Raw genomic sequence first — 23,844 nt, forward strand, 5'->3', positions numbered from 1 at the left:
TCATCTTTGAGACCAAAAGAGTACAAGTAGGGGAGGGGCCGAGAGAGGGGGAGACACAGAAGCCAAAGCAGGCTCTAGGCTCTGCGTTGTCAGCACAGAGCCCGAGGTGGGGCTTGAACTCACAAACTGCGAGATCATGACCTGAGCTGAAGTTGGACACTTAACCGACTGAGCCACCCAGGGGCCCCGCTCTGGTATTCTTCTAAGTCTGTTCTCACCGCTAAACTTCATTCTCCTTGGCCAGGTCTTTTCATAATTTTCCTGTCCTGCAACTTACTTCTATTCATGCTTATCCCATAGATAGGAAATGAAGTCTTCTTATTAATAAGTAGGTCTTCTGGGGGTACCTGGTGACTCAGTCGGTTAAGCATCCAACTCTTGATCTTGGCTCAGGTCATGATCTCAAGGTTTGTGAGAGTGCAGAGCCTGCTTGGGGTTCTCACTGCTGCCCCCCTACTCATACTCTCTGTCTCTCAAAATAAAAGACAATTTTAAAAATCCTAAAAAAAAAAAAAAAAATTAGGTCTTCTGTAAACAACTCATTTATCAGGGTCCCTGGGTGGCTCAGTCAGTTGAGCGTCCAACCTCAGCTCAGGTCATGATCTCATAGTTCGTGGGTTCGAGCCCCGCATTGGGCTCTATGCTGACAGCTTGGAGCCTGGAGGCTGCTTAGGATTCTACGTCTGCTTCTCTCTCTGCCCCTCCCCCACTCACGCATTGTCTCTCTCTCTCTCTCTCTCTCTCAAATAAAACATTAAAAAAAAAATCTTTTTTTAAAGACTCATTTATCAGTTAGGGTCTAGGCCCGTGTCCACAAAGGCAAGGCCTAAGAACATGATCCACTGGTTCCAAGTCTCTGGCCTCCTAGTCCTGGCTGTGGAGAATGAAGGGCTTGTGGGCATAATCACTGAGAGCCTCTGTTCTGCTCAAGGGCTCAGTATTTCTGGAATGTTTAACTTGGAACAACCATTCACTGACCCAGAGTGCTCTCTCCTCTGTTCTTAGAAATCTGAAACCATATTCACCAGATGCATGAAACACGTGCTCCAATAGTGTACATACCCGTGCGTCAGGAGCACAGAGGGAAATCCCCCTATGATCCTCCTGCTCGTTGGGCCCAAATCTCAAAGGGTCTTAAGTGACAAACAGCTGCTCAGTGGCACAGAGCTGAGGGCTTTTTCAACCGGGAGAGTCCAGGTTGTGACATGGGGTTGCAGTAAGGGTTTAACCCAGTAATACAGAAAATGCACTAAAGACCCTCGTCCCTTGTGCTCATATAAAAACCAAGCCAGGGGCGCCTGGGTGGCGCAGTCGGTTAAGCGTCCGACTTCAGCCAGGTCATGATCTCGCGGTCCGTGAGTTCAAGCCCCTCGTCGGGCTCTGGGCTGATGGCTCAGAGCCTGGAGCCTGTTTCCGATTCTGTGTCTCCCTCTCTCTCTGCCCCTCCCCCGTTCATGCTCTGTCTCTCTCTGTCCCAAAAATAAATAAAAACGTTGAAAAAAAAAAAAAAAAAAAAAAAAAAAAAAAAAAAAAAAAAAGCCAAAATCTGATGCCTACATCACTGCCTCCTCGGACTTGGGCTCCAGAAGCTTCCTAAAGGGAACCTAATTTTACACCGGTCCTATCCCAAGTGACCTCAGAGGCCATCCCCCCACGGTCTCACTCTTCTCACAGATTTCTCTGGCAACCGCTGTCACCCAGGGCAGTATGAATACCTCCTCAGGGCCTCGGGAGGACAGAGAACCAGTGATACTGACCACAGCAAGGCTGCTCGGCTCAGCACTGACTGAGCACCGCTGGGGGTCACGCCTGGCCACTGTGCTGAGACCAAATGGGCCACATCACGCCCCAGCCTCTGAGGTCTATCTCCTTCTCTGTGGAGGTACATTTGTTATCGACCTCGTGAGATTGTGCCAAACCTCCACCTCCTCCCTGATTCTGCCTCTCTCCGTTCCAACATACCATGTCAGTGAATCCGATGGCACTGGCAGGACACTTGGAGGCCAAATCTCTTGTCCAACTAGACATGAGCACGAGTCCCACTACTCTCTGAGCCAACGGAAGATACCCTCAGGGAGGCTTCCCCTGGAAAGGTTGGGTTATTGACTTAATTTCCCACTAAAAACAGGTCAACAAGTCAGCCCTGGGGGATTCCAGCTACAGGAAAGGAAGCTGCCACCTGGAAGAATCCTGGCAGCTGCTGAGAAAGCTGCCGCTAACGGGTGCTGGGCTCTGATCTCAACAAGGGACAGTAACCCCAGTCAGTAGGAAAAGAATTCTCGTTTCAAATTTCCTTTTTTTTTTATTCTAAATAAAAACCACACTTTGTGCCGAACAATGGAATATAAAAGAATCAGATGTACAACGATTTTAGACATCTACTATTTGGGAAAAGAAGTTTACAAAATATACAAAACTTTACAGCAATAGATAGTAAACACTTAAATATTAGGAGGTCAGTACTTATTAATTTAATGGAAGGAAGTTAGACGTCCACAACTCTTCTTGGTTTCGTAAGAGACTTTCGCTAGCAGAGGTGGGAGGGGAGGGCAGACTGGACAGGCGGAGGGGTGTTAAAGAAACATCGAAATCAAAACAGTTTCATTTCCATTCGGGTGTTCAGCTTACGATGCGTGATCACAATGAAATCAATGCTGTGTGCCTGTGCTTCCTGACTCACTCAGTGCAGGACTGAGGCAAAAGGATGTGTGGGGACCTCCAGATGGGCAGACTTCTCCACACAGCCCACTCCCGTGCCAACAAAATCAGTGTCCATCTATAAAAGGATTTGATTTGCTTCCAAAGATGAGTAGTCTCAAGAATAGGGCACAGCAAGAGGCCAGAAAACAAAGAGTATTCATCAGTAGCAAAACCTGACTGGGGAGAAGGTATTTAAGCCCAAAGGTCTGTCCTGGAGACCAAGGGATGCTGAACAGAAAGGAAGAAAGTCAAAAAGAACTTTTACCCATTTCTTGGTTCTTAGAGGTCACGTGGGCCCAACTCCCACCTCTTTTTTTTCCAGCTAGCCATGAACTATAGAGACTCCCTGGGGCCTTAAAATTTAGGACCAAATACTAAAATACAGCAGCGCTTCCCAGCAGGTGCTGTGGCCATCAGTGAGCCATCACTGAGTCACAGGAGAAGCAGGATACAGATCCCCTCCTCTGGCCACAAGCAGCCTCTGCTGTTTCTTCCAATGTGCCATACAAGTATTACCTTTTTCCCTTAAGAAACAGGTTGGGAATAGCCTCATGCCTGGTTTAATGCTCTACAGTCGCCATCTCGAAATTCTTCATTTTTAAACAAAGGGCTCTGCAAATTACGTAGCTCGTCCTGAGTCAGAACAAGAAAAAGGAAAAAGGGAGAGAAAAAAAAGACATTCAGGGGTCAAAGAGAACCTCAGAACAATACAGCAGACTGCTAAACTGGGCTCCAAGGTGGGGAAGGGGGGGCGGTGGGGAAGGGGGGGCATGGGGGCAACAAAATCAAATGAACAGAAGGTTGAAAAAAAATAAAAAAACTCAAAAGAAAATGAATACCTTCAACCAGGTATCCCAGATGCCCTCTGCCACAATAGAGAGTTTCAAGTAAAACAGTTCAGAAAAGAGTGAGCTGGAGGCAGCAAACATGACTCCAAACAGAGGGAGGGGTCAGGTGTGAATATGGGGACAAGCAGAGGAACAGGGTTTGGTCAGTGAGCCTCATGAGCTACTGACCCTGCTACATGTCTAACTGCAACCAACCAGGCCACCCTGATCAACCACTTGACCTCAGGAGGATCAGGGAACGCAGTTTTTTGTTTAGTGTTTCAGGGGCAAAGTTTCAAGGATTTGCTTTTTGGTTTACTGGCAAAAAGGGAAAACTTCACAGTTTCAGGTTAAGTATACAGACTACCCAGCATCCACGATGCCCTCCGTTAAGGAAAAGGGTTTCTCCAGCACACTGATCTATTCTCAGCTACCTGGCTGGGTTCCAGTAAGTACCACCTCTCTCAAATCTGACCATTCAAAAATCAGTCCTCATCAACAGTCTGGGAATTACCCAGCCTTGAAAAGCTTAGCAGACACTAGACGGTAGTCTTTTGCACGTTCTCCTTAAATTTCTAATGGTCAGCATGGGGAAGAAAGGGAGAAGCCAACCAGGGGTGAAAAATCTCAGCACTGGGGCACCTGGGTGGCTGTCAGTTGAGCGTCCAGCTCTTGATCTCAGCTCCGGTCACGATCTCCCGGTTCGTGGGTTTGAGCCCCGCCTTGGGCTCTGTGCCAACAGCATGGAGACTGCTTGGGATTCTGTCTCTCCCTCTCGCTGCCCCTCCCCTGCTTGTACTGTACTCTCTCAAAATAAATAAACTTTAAAAAAAAAAAAAAAAGTCTCAGCACTGCTCTCCTGACAAGAATGACCTGAGGCAACAGGTAACAAGTTGGGTTTAGATGGTGAAAAGTGGCCACTGTACAAATCTCTTCGTGTAACAGTCACCCCACCAGAGAGTCATGCACCCTAACTGGGAGGCTTTATCAACTTAGGGCTAGGGAGAGAGACAGCAAGTCCAACAAGGACGGAGCTTTGGCTTGCCTGTATATCTTAACATAGCTTCCCAAGTTTAGGAAGGATGAGAAAATGTGCAAAAAGGTCCTTCATATAACTTGTTACCCTCAACACAATCCCCAATCTACTCAATCACAGGAAGGAAGAGGGATAAAAGGCCTAGGAATTTAATAGGCCCCAAATTTCTAGAACTTACATCCATTATCTAAAGGGTAATGCAAGAGACCATGTGGAGAGAAAGAAAAGAATTTGCTTGTTTAAAGGCTTGACACCTTCTCCCCTATTCTAGCCCCTGTTTCCCAAATCTCTGGCCAGGATTGTCCCCTGGAATATGGCTACTTGCTGGAGAGAAACTCATTTTCCTGAAGTCACTAATCCAAAAGAGATGCTGGATAATATGTATATAAAAGCAAAAATAAATAAATATTATTGTCCAAAAAGGCTCTGTGAGTGAATTAAAACCACTTGCTTGTGAAACAGCCCGGGGTGCGGCTGAGTCCCACCAAGGGCAGTGTCAGGGCCTCGGCCAGGGACTCCCAGAGCTCGCCTGAGCAGGGTGAGGTAGTATGAGTTACTGAGGTGCTACCTTGTGAATATGCGAGATCCGAGGGCCCTCTCCCTCAAGACTTCTTTGGGCAGAAACCCCTCAAAAGCCACAGAACGGAGCCAACCAGCCCCAAGGACTGGGCAGACTCCATCACAGCCACCCAGGGAGGGCCTAAACCAGCTGCCCTCCAATAGCGCCCCCTGGTGGCAATGCAATGACAGATCAGGATAAATTCCAGCAGGTCAAAGGTGAGCTGCCAAGGCTCCCGGCCAGTTAGTGTACAAAGTAAACAACGGGTTACCCGACTGGGACAGACAGAGCACACATCCCGCTACACACCACGTTACCCAGGTCCCTTCAATCCTGAAGGGCTCACAGTCCATCACTCTGCCACCTCATGGGGTCTTCTCATCTACACCACAGGTCAAACACACTTCTAGGTGGGAGACTGGATGTAAATTAAGGCAAGGCTGCTGCTGTCAGAGACATCCCCACCTCTCCACCAGGAAACTCAAGCTCGATGGAGGCCGCCAGATGACAGGTGACTGTATCAAAGTGGCTCCTTGTCCTCTTTACCCCACAGGGAAGGCCTAGCAACCTGGGCTATAACTCCATAAAACCGTATTTCTTTGGAATTGAGGAGAAAGGAGAAACCTCCCTTCCTGTCCATCCCGGCTGCCACTTCTGGCGGCACCGCAGGCCACCTCTTCTGACTGGCAAGGATTCATCCCAAAGCGTTCTGACCTAAATAGAAAGCTTTGTCCCCAGTTTGGATCTAGCTGCCAAAAGATTTTACTGTCCCATCAGCAGATTAGAGTGTCGCAACAGGCAGGCACCTCCATCCCATCTGCCTTTTCCCTGCTGAGGGCTGGGCTGGGAACCTGAGGTGAGCTGCCCTGCTGACTAGTCTTTTCCGAACGACCACATTTCCAAAATCTCTCTCACAGCTGGGCGTCCCAGTTGGAAATCTGGTACTAACACCCACAGTGAAAAGCCCTCTCTCCACCTCCTCTGTTCAGTGAGGCCGTTGGTTGGATTGTTAGCAGCATAAAACCTATCAGTAAACTAAAACTTGAGAGGCTCGGAGAGGGGATCTAGTTGACGCCAACTGCCTGACCAGATCCCCAAACCAGCCTCAAAAGAATCAAAAAACACAGCCCTTCCTGGGCAAGAACAGGTAAGGAGGTAAACATGATAGGGCCGTCGCTTCTCAAATACAGTAACAGCTCGTGTGCTCTTTCTTCTTCTTTTCTTCTTTAAACACAGGACAGAACAGAATTCCGAGCAAGGCCAAACTGAAACTCCGGCTGGAGAGGGACCAACAGCCACTAGAAAATCAACGTCCTGGCTGCCGCCTGGGAGCTCCCCCTAGCTCCGCTGGGACCCAGTCAGCTGTCCGGGTTCTTTTCTGCCTCTTTGGAATGGATAATGTACATGAAGGTCTGTTCGATGGTGAAGTCGGGCGGGAGGCTGCCTTTGTGCACGCCGACGTGCTTGCTCATGAGGTTAAGGGTGGAGCTGTAGTGGCCACAGACCGTGCAGCGGTACATGAGGGCCCCCGAGTGCGTCTTCAGGTGGCACTTGATGGTCGAGCGGCCTCGGAAGAACTTGTGGCACACCTTACACTGGTACGGCTTCTCGCCCGTGTGGATCCGCCGGTGGTAGTTGAACTCGCTTGTGTGGGCGAACCTTTTGCCACAGACCTTGCAGCTATACTTGCTGTTCCCAGCTTGGCCCTGCAGAGCCAGCTCCTCACTCAGGAACTCCTCCGCGGGCAGCTTCCGCTTCTGGAGAGCTGGGTGCTGCAGCCCAAAGCCAGGCCGGGCATCAAGGCCACTGTTGCACTTGTGCTGGCTGACGTGGTAGCGATAGGCGGCCTCCGACTTAAAGCTCTGGCTGCACAAGTGGCAGCGGAAGAGGGCGTCTTCCAGGCTTTGGTGCACGGCCATGTGCTTCTCTAGGAGATGCCAGTCCACAAAGCTGTTCGCACAGACAGAGCAGGAGAAGACTGAAACGCCGAGATGGGACAGCGTGTGCCACATGAGGCTGCAGAGGTTGAGGTGGCGCTGGTCACAGACGCTACAGGCCTGGCCCTTCAGGTTTAGATGGTCCAGGATGTGCCCCCGGACCACGTGGAAATCTTTGGCCAGTGCCTTCCCACAGGCAGCGCATTTCAACTCCGCGGAGGCTGTCCCTGAAACCAAACCCAGCTTCCCAGACAGGGGATCGTTGGGGTGGACAATAATGTTGTTCTCAAATATCCCATCCCGTCGGTGGAGGGTCAGCTGCCACTGCGTAAAGAATTTAGTTTCACACATGTCACAGGAGAAGAGGAAAATACCAATGTGGGACAGGACGTGGGTCACCCGGGAGTTTCGGTCCTGGAAGTGGGTCTCACAGACCTTGCAGTTGCCTGTCAGCAGGTCCACGTGGTCCCGAGCATGCTGTCGGATCAGCTGAATGTTGGGCTCTAGAACTTTCTTGCACACCTGGCAGGGCATGGCCTTATTCTCTCGGCTGTCACTCTCTCCAAAAGTCAGCTCATCCTCACTGTCGTCACTTAACTCGATCACCTCCTCGGCCGTGCCTGTCTCCTCAGTGGGGTCTTCAAACGGCAAGTCACCATCCCCCAGGTCCTCCAGCTGGAGCTCATCCATCTGCCCAAAGCCTGGATCTTTGGAGTGGTCGCTATTGCTCAGACAGGAGTTGGTCCCAGTGGTCATGTCAATTGCATTGTCAGTGGTGAAGAAACTGTTTTTACTGAAGTCTCCATTGCTCTGAACTTTGTATGGCTGGCAGCAGCTGGTGCTGGTTTGGATGCCCATGCTGACAGTGCCTAGGCCTGGTGGAGTCGCCATCCTGGGGACGGAAGTGAAAGGAGCAGGAGCATCATGGTCTTCTGTCTTTGGCGGCAGTGGCTGCTGTGGCAGAGGCAGGCTATGGTTAGTGTCACCGGTAACATTTCTCTCTTCGTCTTTACAGCTTCCTCCAGCATCACTAGGTAACACGTAGTTCCTATCAGGACCGAAGTGCTCCCCACCAGCCCGGAGTTCTCCAAGGGGATAGGTAGGTTCTGCCGAGCTACAACTCTGGGCGCCAGAGTGGCTCTCACTGGCGCCGGTCAGGGGCTTGGCCACGGCCGTGCTCTCCAGGTCAGGAAAGGTGGAGTGGCAGGCCCGAAGGAGATCCTCCATACCCAGGCGCTCGGCCACCTCGTAGATGACCCCAACATTGATCAGGTCTGTGAAGAGCTCTGATGTGTAGACAAAGCTCAGAATCTTCTCAAAGTTGGCAGGGGTGATGAAGTCCACCACGTAGGTCCTGGCGGCATCGAGCCCAGTGTTCAGGAAGAGGTTCTGGAAGTAGCCAGCTGCACAGGCCAGCACGGCTTTGTGGGCCGGGAAGGAGCGGCTCCCCACCACAATGGTGACATCGCACATGGTCTCCGAGAGCCGGCACTTGTTGAGTTCCTTCAGCAGGTTGTTGGGGTGGTTGGTGCTTTGCAGTTTGATCCTCATGCCCATCTTAGCAGCTCCTGTGAAGTTGCCTCTGTATCAGCACGGTTCACCTACGGACAGCAAAAGGAAGAGATGGATGGCCACACACATCCCTGCAGGCGAGGAGCTCTGCGGAAGAAAATACCGCCCGTCTGAGTGTTTCCAAGCCCTGGGTGGAGAAGAGCAGGAGAAAATGGACGTGGAGAGCTGGTCTATGCTGCTGGGCGCAATGACGGGACAATGACCCCTCTCCCTGCATAGTCACAGAGTCGTCCTAACAAAATCCAAAAGTATTGAAAAAAATCTGACAGCTTGGTCTTTAAGAGTCAGTAAGAGAGGTTATAGGCCTGGTTGGACAGGAGCTAGTGCCTCAGAGCCAAGCCAGAGGCACCCTCTCAGACACCGTTTTTATTTCATTACCAGAGCCACGGCTCAGATTTTACTCATATTAATTTTCTAATTTCTTCCTGAATACAAGCTTTCCTATCTCATTGAGTACATTCACTTCTCTTACAATTGCCAAATGCCATATACATCTTGGGACACAATTACCAAAGCTCCATTAGCCACTGAGGGCAAGATAAGGTTGCTCTTTTAGTTTCCTATCAATGCTGTGTCTTTTCAGTCCAATAAACCTCTTGCTCATTCACGAGTTCCCATCTCTCCCTGCTACCTGCCTACTCTCTTGTCTCGCCATAGCCCAGAGCCATCCAGATAGTGTTCTGTCACCTTCTCTGTATGCTGTGGATGAAGCTAAAGCACTCAGGACCCAAAGAAATAAAGCAAAGTAGAATACACTGTGGTATTTACTCTTACTTAAATATGTTTTTTTTTTTTTTCCTTTTACCACCCTCTTTGGGACTTATGCATACGCTGACCAGAACTACCAGATTTTTACTTGATGCTCTAAGAAGGCATCTAATTATATAGGTAAGACTCCTAAAGACTTCCCAGATCCCACTTTTCCCCCCTTTCGAGTACTGCATGCCTAAGGAAGACAAGCTAGCTACATTCTCCTTCAGTCTCACCACTCGCCCCGCGCGACACAGCCCCTTTCTCCACCTCACCACCTCCTACTAACTCCCAACTTTTGCTGGGGTCCAAGAAGCTTCTGTGCATTGCTGGGATACCAGTCAAGCATCTCCCGGGCCCTGGTGGCCACACACCAGGTCGGGGCACCGGAAAGCCTGAGTCGGGGGGTGGGAGGGAGGCAGACTGGGAACTTCCGAGAAGGCACCCCAACAATCTCGTGGCGCCGCAGTCTCCCCTCTGGAGGGTCGAATCCAGGAAGAAGGGCGTTGGATCGGGCGAGGGTGCTCCAATCTGGGGGCCACCGAGCACCTCGGTCCCTCCTCAAACGGCGGGGGATCCCCCGGAGCGCCTCCGGACGGGGGCCGGGGCGCCGGGCCGGACGGGATAGAAGGGATGGGCGGCGGGACCGGCCGGGGTCGGCGCGCGGCCGGGAATGATGGGTCCGGCCCAGGGGAGCCGGCAGGAGGGAGCCCAGCAAGAGCGAGAGAAGGGCCGGGAGGGGGGTCGGGCCTCGGCCAGGGGCAGCCCTCGGCCCGGCCGCGCTTACCCGGCTCCGCGGGGCCCGAGCACCATCGCCACCGCCGCCTCACACAAAGGCCCCGGCCCGCCGTGCCCGGCCCGACGAGGAGGCGGCGCCGCCGGCCGCGGCCAGACTCTCCATCCGCCGCGCCGCTCGCCGCGCCGGCCCGGGCCGCCCCCGCCGCCCGGCCCGCAGCGCCCCCCGCCGTCCCGGAGGAGGCAGCGCCCCCCGCCGCTTGGTCGCAGCGCCCCCAGCCGCCCGGGAGGAGGCAGCGCCCCCCCACGGCGGGGCCGGGCGCCAGGTGGACGGGGCCGGAGCCGCCAAGACTCCGCCCGCCCCCAGCAGCCGGCCGGCCGGCAGGGCCCCCGCGCGCAGCGGGACCCCTGCCCAGGCCTCTCCTCCCGCCCCCGCGCGGCCCTGGGACCGCGGGCCCGGCCGCCGCGCGAGCAGCTGCTGGGAAGTTTCCAACTCCCTTGATCCTGGTTTTTCTGAAATGTTCTGATCTACCAGGTGGAGGACCATTCCCTCCTCGCCCTGGGACCCGGATAAGTGAAAAACCCTATCCCGACTCTACACTCATCCTCTACCCTGACCTAGGTCTTCTAGTCCCAGAAGCTTCTCAAAACTTCCACTATTGTGGTTTTGCAAAAAAGAGGGGGGAAAGTAAGATTATTTGATTACTTTATAGTCTCCATTAGGCTGTGAGCTAGCTAGGCTGAGAGCTTCCTGAAGTCAGGGATCTTTCTTTCTCCAGAACTACTCAATGCAGTGCTTACCACATACTTCCTGGTCCTTATGATTGGTGCTTAATAAAGCCTGCTTGACTGAATGAACTTGAGGGCTGGGCCCCTGGTACACGCTCTTCTGAAAATTCGAGGATGCCCCTCCTCCCACCTAGGGGCCAAAGGACGGAATTTACAGGATCCCACTCCACCTTGGGAGCCCAAGCCTGTTTCCTGCAGTCTGTCCTCCCTGAAGGCGAGCAGAATTTGCCACCCCAAATATGCCTTTTTGGCATAAGGATTATTTTAGATCGCTTATTTTTAAGAAACGGCAGGCACAGGAGAAGCTCTGAAAGCAGAATAGAAATTACATTTATAAGGGAAATCTCCGTTTGTAAGGGTGTCTCCCTCTCTGTACGAGGAAGAGAAAATGACTAAATCTCCAGAAACTCTTATCAATGGAGAAGGCAAGACTTAAATCTGCCTAACAACCATACCCTTATTTACCATGCTTGACCTGAAAACCCTCCATAACTGGCTCTCTACCCCCAGTATATTCTTTTGTCTTTAGCTAGAGATGGTATTTAAGGTGACGGCTTAGGCCATTTTAGGGAGTGACTCTGTTTTCCTGGACATCTCCCATGTATACAGGAGGTATACTGTTGAGGCTACTCAACTTCTGTTTGTTTTTCTCCTGTTAATCAGTCTTTTATTATAGGGTGGTCTCAGCCAAGAACTTGGAAGGGTTGAGGGAAAATTATTTTTCTTCCATTATATCTTCAACTGTTTCTAGAGTTCAGTTGTGCTGCTTCTATCCACTCGTTTCCCTTAGCACTGCATCTACCCTCCAAATCCTCTCCTCAGATGCCCCTGCCCAAAAATTGTCATCAAACCAAAACTCCCTGCCCTCCCTGCCACCGCCCCTCCACCACCATTACCACCGAAGACATTAGCGGTCATGGGCATCCCATCCTCTCCCCTCAATACATAGGAACCCCTCAGGCTCTGGGACCCTTCTCTTTCAGCCTCTCTCCCAGCACATTCTGTCCACTGCCAGATGATAGAAAGCGGCCAGGCACAACCCCCCCAGAGCAGGCTCATGGTAGAGTTCAGTAATTCCTCCATGGGTGAATGGGAAGAGGAGGATGCGCTGGAAGTTGCCAAGTGATCTAAGACAGTTTGGCTATTCAGTAACCATCAGTTATCTTGACGCATGTGGGAGATTGGGTGTCCCCCGTTTCCACAACCTCACTAACTGGTGTTAGATTATACCAAAAGCAAGTGTTCTACCAAATGACGCCAATCATGTAATATTTATTAGCAAGGAGATACAAAAACGGTCATAGGACCCTCTTGTAGTTTGGGGGGCAGACAATCCCACTTAGCTCTCTCATGAAAGGGTCACTTGGAAGCTGATACATGTTCCAGTGGCAGGCCAACCCCCACAGTTGGACAAGGTGACCGAGTGTGCCCCTAAAGTGGACCCTCACACAACTGATAGACTCCTCCAGCATGACTCTGAGACGTTAGGCTGCAAAAGTCTGGGGGCTCTTCAAGCTTCCTAACCAAATGCCTTAACTATCTCTGGGGGAGTGTTGACCCTGGTAAATGTACTTCACGAGCTAAGAAACCACTCTAAAGGTGTAGATTAAAGTTTATACTGTTTATAGTTGTGATATTGTGATTTATAATAAGAAATATATATATTTTTTATTTCATTACCAGAGCCTGTAGGTCAGAACACAGGTAACAACCTGGACATGAGAGGGCATCCCAAGCAAGGGGCAGTCTCAGTGGACTGAGCTCTTAACCTGTGGAATCTGATATTATCTTTGGGTAGACAGTGTCAGAGCATTGCTTGTTAGTGTGGCGAAACCACACCTCCACACACGTAGGAATTAGTCCAGAAACTTTAAGACTGAAATCTTTTTAAAGTAAAAATCACCATGCAATCCCAGTCACACACACACACACACACACACACACACACACACACACACCTAAGTGGAGAAGCCACAAATCCGGTCAAGGTCTTATTGGCCAGTTCTCCTTAGGCACCAACCTCTTTACAACAGGAAGAGGAGGGCCAGTATTCCTTCACACGTTCTCCAAGTACAAAAACAGGAATCTGACTTAAAATTTGGCTTCCTTTTTCCTGGAATCCCAAGGACTGCAATTTTTGTCAGCCCCACCAGAGAGCAACCTTTCTGCATTTATGCTCCTACTTGGCAAAGCACTGTGTCATCTCAGCACACATGCCCATCTCCCAAGTCTGAGCAGAAACAACTCTTGAAGCTTTCATGACCTAAATAAATTCCCCAGACTCTGCAAAAGTTACCCCACTTTAAAACCTTCTAGATAGATCATTTTGAAAAGCCAACATGATGAGTCATTGAAGAAAGGCTTGAGGCTCTGGGGTAAGAACATTCTTTGACCTGTAGCAATAAACCTGACCTAAGGGATGCTGAGTTGAGCTTTCTCTCCTCCCCCATCCCTGCCGTTCAGCTGTGGGTCCAAAGTTGCCCCATTAAGGTTCTGGGAAGAGAGAACTTTCACTGGGGTGAAGGAACTGTAGGAAGCGACCTCTGGCTCCGTGGCCCTGTCTCTACACTGCCTTGGGAGAATGGAGCGTTGATGTTGTAGCAGGGCAGTTCAGGGGGTACTGCCAGGCCCTGCACTGGGCTAAAATACGGAGCCTGAGGATCTCTCAGACTGTTCCCTTAGGGTACAGAACACCTCCTTGGGATCCTTGGGCTTACATATTCTGTGGACTGCTAGACCAGTGCTACAGGGGCTGGTGTCAGTTGCATTGTAGAGGAGTCTGAGACAAATGTTTTCCCTTTATAATAACTGAAATGGCCAGCTGACACTGAAGATACCTGCTCCCTTCTTTCTTGGCCTCCGTAGTAACTTCCCCATCCACACCCCATCCTGGCAAGACCAAGCGTTGTTTGCTTGTCCACCGCTGGCTCCACTGTAAACGATGTGTATAGGTCACCGTTACAGGATCCATGCTCGACATTTGGAGACAGAAAAATGGTACAATTCAATAGATGCATCTTCCTCTGTGGCTGGGTCCTTGCACAGCCTTGACCTCCCTCTCCTTCTCTAAGTAGAGTCAGATGCAGGGACTGATGTCTCCTAGGCTCATCCTAGAAATACAGACAAGCCATTGAGAATATATTTTTCCTTTATCTGAAGCTAGTCTGTGAAAGTCTTTGACCACTAGAAACCATCTTCCAAATTCATTCATTTATTATTTCTTAAACGTTTATTTATTTTTGAGAGAGAGAGTACATGAGCAGGGGAGAGGCAGAGAGAGAAAGGGAGCAGAGGATCCAAAGCAGGCTCTATGCTGACAGCAGTGAGCCGGATGCAGGGCTGGAATTCATGAACCGCGAGATCATGACCTGAGCCGAAGTCAGACGCTCAACCAACTGAGCCACCCAGGCGCCCTTCATTTATTTTTTAATTACTAAATAAGTCTTCCATACTAATTGTATGAAGCACTGCTGAAGGCACTGTTGGGAAAATTGATATGTGTGCCAAATAAAGATGTTTCCATTTATATATGATATATGTATGTGTGCATACATGTGTGTGTATATTATGTAGCTCGAAGAGTCAAGGAAGAGAAAAACTCACCCACCAGCCAAATAAATACATCACTCTAGGTCATATGTGAAAATCTTTTATTGTTGAGGAATGGAAAGAGATGTCATAGTTTTAAATGTAGGACACTTACATTATCCAAGGGGATCTAGGGTCAATGCCCACTAGGATTGAGGGTGCTCACTCTGCAGTTTCTCCATCACGGTGAGGTAGAGGGATGGGGAAGGAGTCAAAGCACAGGAGTGTTACAAGGTGGAGGGGGGGGGGCGAAGAAAGGGAAATAGAGCACGTGCAGCTGGGGGTTGGGAAGTGGGGGGCAGGTGTCTTCATGATGCAGCCCACGAGTCCAGAAGTGGAGTGCTGAGGAGCAAAAATGAAATCACATCTTCTATCCTGTAAAACTCCCACCGACCACTCGTCGGGGAAGCAGTGGGGTATGTAAGGAAGGAAAAGAGAACAGAAGTCTCAGCCCTCAGCTCTCCCTGTAGCCTTTGAACTGGAGGACTGAACTCTTCTAGCCGCAGGAGCTTGTTCCTTCCCAGCTGCAAGTTTACCATGCTACTTATTATTTTTTTTTTTTTAAGAGAGGGAGAGGAGCAAAGGGAGAGAGAGAGAATCTTAAGCAGGCTCCCGTGCTCAGCATCCCATGAGTCAGGCAAACTATAGCCCCATTCAACGTGCCTGGGTGCTGATGCTTCTCCAGGGTCCCCCAGTCCCTTCTCCTCTTTCCAGAAACCTCCCAGAGGAAGAAGAGGCCCAGGGATCACTTCCTTTGTTAGCAGTTTCACATGAATGAAATCAGATGACACAATGATCTGTGTTGATCCATCTCATCTAATCTCCTTTAAATGCCAGCCTCCGGGGACTTTATGTGCTATTCTTCCTGGCACCTAACAGGTTGAGAATGCTCCATCAGTGGTGACATTATGAAGGCTGTAATTATGAGACTGGCCCCTCTGAAAGAGCCTAGATTCACCAGCAAGCATTAAAAGTAGATTTCCACAATGTACTTGTTTCCACCATTTGTATAAAATACTATGGCAAAATTGCACTGTAATTATCTTTATGGCCGATGCATAACGCTGGGGGAGACTATGTCATCCAGATATAGCTGCCCGTATAATTATCTGGCGGTCGGCAGGACTGAAATAACCGTCTAATGAGAGCAAAATGATACGGTAAGTACCATGTAATCAGCGAGTTACGGTTATTACGGCTCTTTGTGCCCTCTCACCCAACACTGAATGGGGGGCTAGACCTAGTCTCCGGGCCCAGGGAGCCATGCACAGGCAGTTTCATCGAGAGCCATCGAGAGCTCTTGCTCCTCTGCTCTCCCCTGAGACCGGTGACTGCGGGTAACAGGGATACAGGGACAGGGACAGGAGTCTCTCTGTGCTCACAGAGGCTTCCCTATGCCTCTCTTTTTCTCCCCCCACACCGTCTTTCTTCAGAATGCAAAGAAATCCATCAGTTGGGCCGCTATTGCCGTGTGGGAGAAGATGGGGTTGACACGGTAGTTTCTGTGTTTTGACTAGACGCTTCCCTGGGAGACTCTCATACTCGAACACTAAGGGAGAGATCTGTCTCCCACTCAAGCCCAGGGTCCAGCCAAGCCAGCTCTAGGCAGACAGACCAGAGCCAGGCAGGGGGGACACTGGGACATTACCCATGCCTCCCAGACGGCAGTAATCCTAACACAGCCAACACACAGCACTATGCACTGTGTGCCAGGTACTGTTCTGAAGACTTTACCTACGCTCAATCCTCAAAAGCACAACCCTGCAAAATAATATCCCTCCCACTTTTCAGATGAGGAAACTGAGGCACAGAAGGGTTATATAAGTTGGCCAAGGGGACACAGCCAGTGAGCTGCAGATCTAGGATTCAAACTCAGGCTATGCTCTTACCCATTTTGCTACACAAAGCAACCAAGCTAGTTACACCCTGTTAAATTTCAGAGTTCCTTGCATTTCTTCCTAAAGCACTCTTGTGAAGAACTACACGCCGGACCCAGTCACTGGAGATTCTGAATGATCTGAAAGGTTTTAGCCCACCTAAGAGGCAGAACACTTTACATACGAATTGTAATAATTGTAATTATTGTGCCTGTAATTTTCAGATGATGGTCTCTTCATCTTATACGTAGATAATAAGAGAATGGAGTCCAAACAACAGAAGTTGCCCATCAGAGAAGCCACAGGAGAAGCCCCTCTCTCCCCATTCCCCACCACTAATGCGTGCTCATGAGTCAGCCAGGGTCCACGATACAGGGGAAGAAGAAAGAAAGAAGGGTGTGTGTGTGTGAGCACGTGTGTGCATGTGAGTGTGCATGTTCTTGCAGACCAGTATGCACCTCTAAGTGATGGTGTGTTTGGCCAACAGTGTGCTGGGCACTGGCAGTATATTTTAAGGCAGATTTATGAGTATTAATGCCTGTAGCATCAGAGGAAATGCCTTTGTGGTAACCCCATTCCCCCCTCCCCGCTCCCACAGTCCCTTTCCTCTCCTAACCAACAATTCTTACCTCATTCCACACTGGGGGGATACTTGAGGGTGCCAAAGCTGGGGACATTCTCTTGGTTTACATCAATAGAAGTGTCTGGGGTAAAGTAAACAGTGTTGTTAGGAGAGATGTTTTTGAATGTGACCTTCACCCTGACCCAACAGCGAAGGGCTAGCTAGCCATGAATGACAGCGTTGGAAGACAGAGTCGGGAACAAGAAGCACATTGTGTTTGGGAGATAGGGAGGAAACAGATTCCCCCAACTCCTTCCCAGCTGCAGCAGAACTATCTTATAAAGGTCTCCCCATTGTGCTCCTAGGGAGAGCTGGACCATGGATCCAACCCGATTGGGTAGAAGGGCCAAGGAACCCTCACTGTAGCTAAGAAAAGTCCTGTCTTTCCCTCTGGTGACGAATATGAGGCACTTGACTTCTGCCATATCTTTGCCAGTAGTACCCTAAACCCTCCCACTGTACCTCCACACACTCCTACCTGGCTGGCTGTTCCTCTTGCCCATAAGTCCCACGAAGAAGTCGTGCATGTCACCTGTAGAAAAAGGACCAACATTGCCAACCGTGATAATGGGCAGTGGGAGTGGGGTGAGGGGGGAGAGATGTGTCAAGACTTCTGAAATCGGGTTTCTGATCTTTGGTTCTTTATCATGCCACAGCTTGTCCCCCGAGTTAGGGGAACAGGCTATCCCCTAAGCTCACCCTCTCTGCCCACCTCTCCCTCCTCCACACTTCAAGAATTCTCTGCCCCCACAGGTGCTTGGCTTAGAATCTTCACAACCACCAAGAGATCCTCTTGGTTCCCAATGACCAGCTGATGAAGGGAAAGTCCACCACACTCCTCACACCTGCTTCCTCCTGGTTCCCAGTGACCTCTCACATCCAGGAAAGACTGGCTGAACAGTTGCAGCTGGCTTATTGTCTGTGCCAGCTGAGACGGGGCCAGCCAGAATGGTCACTGGGCCCCACGCCCATGGAACGCTAGCAAGCAGTCAGCAGAGACAGGGAGGGACAAGAGGCTACTCACGTTTCTGGGGAAGTGGCAATTCCTTAGGATCTGTGAAAGCAAGAACAATGTGTAACTGGGGAATAGAATCTGGAAAGTGACAGTTAGAGGGGATTCAGGTCACAACCCTCAATTATTCACCAAGCCATCTCCAGTCTCCATCCCACCTGAAGGCTCCTCCCAAGCCTATTTAATGGTCAGAATCTTGCCCCCCACCACACTTCCCCCAAGGCTGCTTCCTACCCACGCTAGCCTTGCTCAGCATTTTGAGCAATCCATCCAGAGAGACTGAGCGGCTGTCATAGAGTTTCCGGAGCAAAGATGGAGGCAGCTGGTAGAGGTCCAAGTCCTTCTAAGGGACAGAAACAAAGAGGGCTGAGGCTCACACCTAATCCTCTTACCCCTCCCCACAAAGAACAACCTCTTCTTGAACCCATCACAGCTAAACCTGACATTTTGTTTCCTTCAGGATTTCCTCTGGTTTACACTGGAAGAGAAGTGGGCTCTCAAACTGTGGTCCACGGAACAGCAGCACCACTGCTGTGGGCTTGTTAGAAATACTTAATCTCAATCTCAGTCCTACCCCGACCTATTAAGACAATCTGCGTTTTAACCACGCTCCCAGGCAACGCATATACACAGCAAGATTTGAGAAGCGCTGGTAAAGAGAACACAGTGGGCATCCCTGTAGGCAGACCAAGTGTCCTGGTTTGTCCAGGACTAAGAGCTTCCCTGGGATGTGGGGCTTTCGGGGCTTACGCTTGTCCTGGGAAAACTGGGACAGTTGGTCACTGTCTCCCAAGCTCAAAGGAGACTGTCCCTTAGGGCTCTCTCCCATCTCCTGCCGCCTCTCAGTGAGAAGGGCCATTGGTTCTGTTCTCCTTGGCACATCAGGAACCAGTTTGCCCAAGGATGTGGTTGCCCCAATACGGGAGTGAGCCATGATTTCCACCACTCCCAAGAAAGGCCCATCGGACAGAGCAAGCATCCTCTGTATTCCATGATTGAGTCACAGACAGGACTCAGTCCTTGGGATGGGTGTCCGTAGGCAGCAGGGGCGCATCTGCAATCCTGAAATTCCCCTACTCTGCAGTACGTTCGTGGATGTTTCTCTGCCTGTGGTTCCCACCACCTCTCATTCTCTTTTCTTCTCCATAGATTTCTGCCTCTGGTTGTCGCTCCCTCTCTCCTTTCTACACTGAATTTAGATTGCCTGGAAAACAGTGTGTTCAGAATAACACCTCCTATCCTCTACAACTGAACCCCATTCTGGACCAGGGGCTCTTCGTTGTCTTGCTGATTTTTTTTTTTTAAGCAGCCTGGGCACAGCAGGATGGTTGGTGGGCACACACCACACAGCCAGTTAGTTGCAGCTGCAGAGAAACAATGACAATGATCATGTTTGGAGATTCTCACCTTGAATCTCAGCGGTGCCTCTCTCTCCAGAGCCCAGGTGTCCTTAGGCTCCCAGGCACACACACAGCACATTTACACAGATGCACCCTGCATATACCAACCAGTTACCCGGGCACACATATACCCTACCCTCATCTCACCCCAATTTCCCTCATCCTCACAGACCTTCAGGGAAAAGGGGTGAGATGGCAACCTCTCTCTTTCATTGACCACCTGGCCCAAGGTCTTGAAGCAAGCTCGCTTTAAAGAAATACAGCCAGATACTCTGACCATCTCCAGCTGGAACTGTGGGCTCTGAGCACAGTGTCCAGCCCATTTTTGGCACTCCTTGTGTATTTTTTATATTTTTGAACTGCTTCTGGTCTTTTGGATCTGGTGCAATGGCCGCCACCCGCAAGGCTGCCAGCCTGGCGTGCCCCGCGACACATATGGATGAAGACTGATTTCTCTCTTTGCCCTGCGCACGACATCCTAGGCAGCCACTTTTCCCAAATTGTTCAAATATTCTGCCCACCTCCTGTAATGAGATGCTAAACAGATCTGAGCTGGAGAGGCAGTTAGACTTCACACACTGAATTTGTAATGAGTTCCACCTATAATCATCTTAAAAGCATGTGTACCAATGTAATTGCTGCCATTTCAAAACCTTGAAAAGACTCCCTCCCTGCTCTCCCCCTGTACCCCTTCCCTGACAACTCCTGTTCTTTTTCTTAGAGAAACTTTGGAAATTGGGGCCTGGTCTGTTTCGTGGAGATTTTACCCCCTATCCTGACTAAGCAGAGGCTAGAGCAGGGCGAGGAAAAGGAAAGAAGAGGTTAGGGCTTAGGAACACCTGAGGTTACTGGGGGTGGATGAGCAGAGCGTATAGGAATTTATTTGAATTTTGAAAATAAAATAATACACGTAACTGATAGGTAAAATAGCATATAAATGACCATTTGGGAGAGAAATTCTGAGTATATTTCATACCATCCAGGGAGTGGAAAGGATCTGCCCCCTGTAGAAGGATAGCAACTGAGCTGGACCACCCTAGCTTACCCTTCACAGTATCCCTAAGTCACCGATCAACCAACCAAACAACGTATTGGTAGGGCACTTTTTAGGTACAGGGCTATCAAAGACACGCAGAGGGAGAGAGACACTTAGAGGAATCCCTAGAGACACTGAGAACGGGAGACCGCCAGAGAGTCAGAGAAACCCACCCTCTGATGGGTAACCCGGGTAACTTCCACCCCACCTTCCTCTCAACAGCTGTGGAACAGGCAGGGCACCGGCTCTCATGACGCTGCCCAGGACTCTGCCAGAGTGGGCACAACCAGAGGGGGCGCCTTACCTTGTTGTGGCCCCCACCGGGCACCACCTGCTCCCGTGAGTCCTCACAGACAGCCCCCAAACCGTGAACCAGGCTAATGGCCAGAATGGCTGCGAACAGCAGGGCACTCCTCATGGTGCCTAGGAGGGCAGAGGGACAGGACAGGGGTGCAGGGAGGATGCGGCATGGGTGCAAATGCAGGAGACATTATGCAACTGGCAGCCTGGCTTGATCCTGCTTCCCCAGCCCCCAAATCCACCCCCCAAGCCCTGTTCTGGGGAGAGTATCTCTGAGCAGGAGGGCCATCCTTTGGGTTCAATTTCCCCACTCCCCCACCACACATCTCCCCAGGCTGAGCACCTGGCAATGAGCAATGTTGCAAAAGTGCCAGATGCTAGTCTTCCAGGGAAGATGATAGATCCGTGGGACACGCACCAGTCTGTCTCCATAGCTTGAGGAGGGATCCTGGATTCTATTTTCCAGCACTGGGTAACCCAGACTTAGGCAAAAACTTTCTAGTATTGGAAGGATCAGTCTGAACCCGCAGGCTCCAAACATTACTGGTTTTTAAACCCTATCGGTGCTTTCCGCTCACCTTCCCACTACCCTGCTCCCAGATCAAAAGCTGCCACCTTTATTCCCTCCGCTCCTTTATTCCCTCCTAACTCTGGCCTCTGTCCTTTGGTGCCAACTCCAGTCCATCTGACATTCTCCCACTCGTGCCTACCTGTGGAGTAGCTTTGAGCCCAGGGCAGATGGTCTAGCAGGATCAGGGAGCTGGTCGGCAGCAGTGCCCACTCCCCACACGCTGGTAGTGCCGCTGCCTCCCTCCGTGCAGAGAAACAGGGAGTGGAGGGGATCTGAGGATGTGGCAGGAACACCGGCCCAGCTCCCTGATAAAGGCTCTGGGAGGGTCTGGGGGAGCTGGAGGAGGGGCTGTGAATCACCAATCCCAGGGTGGCTGGAGGGGAGGGGGGAGGCTGGTGGAGAAAAAGGAGGATATAGGCTGCAGACACACACACACACACACACACACACACACACACACACACACACAACCACACAAACCCTGCAGTCAGCTGGAGTTATCCAGCAGCCCACTTTCCAACAGCCCCTGAGCTGGGCACACTAAGGAATGATGTTGTATACGCTTTGTCCCAAAATTCCCATGCGGGATCTAGCTCAATAGGTGTGGTCCTTGAGTCTCTTTCTACTCATTGTTCACCCACCAGCTCCTCACCCTTTAAACCTTCAGACTCAACTGTCAGGCCAGAAAAAAATCGGGCAGGTGCTTCTCTGGCCCTTCCACACCACCGGGACAACTAGGTTCAGGCCCCTGAGCATTGGGAGGTGAGTCTGGCATCCAGTCCCATTCTCGTTTCTCCCTCTGTCCTCCTCCCAGCTGCAGCTGACCCATCACCTTGGTCCTCAGGCCAAGTGAGGGTCAGTACTTCTCCCCTGCTACTGAATGCAGAAACTTCCCGTGTCTGCCTCCCCCCAGCACTCCAGTGCGAATGCGTCTCCCCACACCACTCCCTCTCGACCCTTGAATCAGCCTGATTTAGTTGCATTCTTTCAGAGTTCTAACTTCTATCCCTTCTGCTATAATCTTGGAAAGGAGGAAGAGAACACTGTGGCTGAACTGCCCCCAAATCCTTGCCTGGCCTGGCCAGGCCCAGCCCAGCCCAGCCCAGCCCATCATTGATCTCTTAATTGCTTCTTTTTTTCTCACAATTACATGTTTTCCCAACTCTAGTCTGTCTCCCTGTGGCCCAGGCTTCTTCTCCCCAGACATTTCAAGCCTCTCCTTCAATGGCCCACTCTGTTGAGGGTGCTTGTACTGCTCACTTCATTCCTAAGGTAGAACCCCAGGGGAGAGTCAGATTCAGAGTGAGGATGGAAGGAGAAGATGCTGCTGAAGGGAAAGGGGTGGGGCGTAGGGGGAAGTGAAAGCAGCTTCAGAGCCATGTGTCACTCTTAGCATTTCCTATTTTTCAGGTGAGGAAATTGAGGCTCAAAACGTTCAGTCTTGGGGCACCTGGCTGGCTCGTTCGGTAGAGCACGCAACTCTTGATCTTGGGGTTGTAAGTTCAAGTCCCACAGTAGGTGTAGAGATTACTTAAAATTTTTTAAAAATCTTGGGGTACCTGGGTGTCTCAGTCAGTTGAGCATCCGACTTGGCTCAGGTCATTATCTCACGGTTTGTGGGTTTGAGCCCCACATAGGGCTCTGTGCTGATGGCTCGGAGCCTGGAACCTGCTTCGGATTCTGTGTCTCCTTTCCTCTCTGCTCCTCCCCCACTCACACTCTGTCTCTCTGTGTCTCTCAGAAACAAATAAACATTAAAAAAAATTTTTTTTTAAATCTTACAAAAAAATTCAGTCTTGTGCTCCATGACACATAGCTTCTGGAGAAGAGCCACAAATTCAGTTTTGGGCTTTTTTCACTCCAAACTTCCCTTTCATTTTACTGCAGTGCTATGAATTTTGACCAGTAAGGAAGCAGTTAACTCTCCCAGAGGAAGAGTTAGTCCCCTCTCTAAGAGACCTGGAGATTTGGGGACTTACACTCTACTACATCATGGGTTGAGAAGAGAACCGCAGCAATTGGGTACTTACTAAAAAGACTCCCCATTCACCAGTGCCTTCCCCAATCACCCTACTTAAAATGACCACCCTTCTATAGCCCATATCCCCCTTCTGTTTCTTCTCTTCATCACTTATTACATCCAACATGCTAAATGCTTTACTTATAGTCTGTCTACCCCCACGCTCCACCAGAAAGTCAGCATCACATGGGCAAGGACTTTTGTCTGTTTTGTTTACCATGAATCCCTAGCTGTATAATGTTTGGCATATAATAGGTGATCAATAAAAATGCATTTATAAAACAAAAAAGGAACCCTGAGTCTTCCTTTTTGTATTGCAGCCCACAGTGTGGATCCTCCATAGAGCTTTTCAAGTGCTGCTAGGGTCCTGAAATGCTTGTCTCTCCCCTCCACACTCTCAACACCCCACCCACTCTAGGACTTGGTCCATACTGAGAGAAGTCTGCCTGCACATGGCCCCCCATTCACCCCTGAGGGAGGGCAGCAGCTGGGTCTCAAGGCTCCTTTATTATG

At 50.5% G+C, this 23,844-nt stretch overlaps 2 protein-coding genes across 2 annotated transcripts; both read right to left on the bottom strand.

Annotated features, from left to right (window-relative positions):
• Window positions 1–4,901: 4,901 nt before the first annotated feature.
• On the bottom strand, window positions 4,902–10,248 carry ZBTB39 (zinc finger and BTB domain containing 39). The gene is made up of 2 exons (XM_030322978.1): window positions 10,169–10,248; window positions 4,902–8,660 (listed from the first exon to the last, which is right to left on the bottom strand). Exon 2 carries the CDS (start codon window positions 8,614–8,616, stop codon window positions 6,481–6,483), a length of 2,136 nt encoding a protein of 711 aa, XP_030178838.1. The 5' UTR covers window positions 8,617–8,660; window positions 10,169–10,248; the 3' UTR covers window positions 4,902–6,480.
• Window positions 10,249–14,654: 4,406 nt separating this feature from the next.
• TAC3 (tachykinin precursor 3) lies at window positions 14,655–21,611 on the bottom strand. Its single transcript, XM_030322195.1, has 7 exons — window positions 21,451–21,611; window positions 20,745–20,863; window positions 18,239–18,347; window positions 18,017–18,046; window positions 17,471–17,524; window positions 17,000–17,074; window positions 14,655–14,835 (listed from the first exon to the last, which is right to left on the bottom strand). Exons 2-6 carry the CDS (start codon window positions 20,856–20,858, stop codon window positions 17,001–17,003), a joined length of 381 nt encoding a protein of 126 aa, XP_030178055.1. The 5' UTR covers window positions 20,859–20,863; window positions 21,451–21,611; the 3' UTR covers window positions 14,655–14,835; window position 17,000.
• Window positions 21,612–23,844: the final 2,233 nt, after the last annotated feature.

The sequence above is a fragment of the Lynx canadensis genome, chromosome B4, assembly GCF_007474595.2.
Source record: "Lynx canadensis isolate LIC74 chromosome B4, mLynCan4.pri.v2, whole genome shotgun sequence".
NCBI lineage: Eukaryota > Metazoa > Chordata > Mammalia > Carnivora > Felidae > Lynx > Lynx canadensis.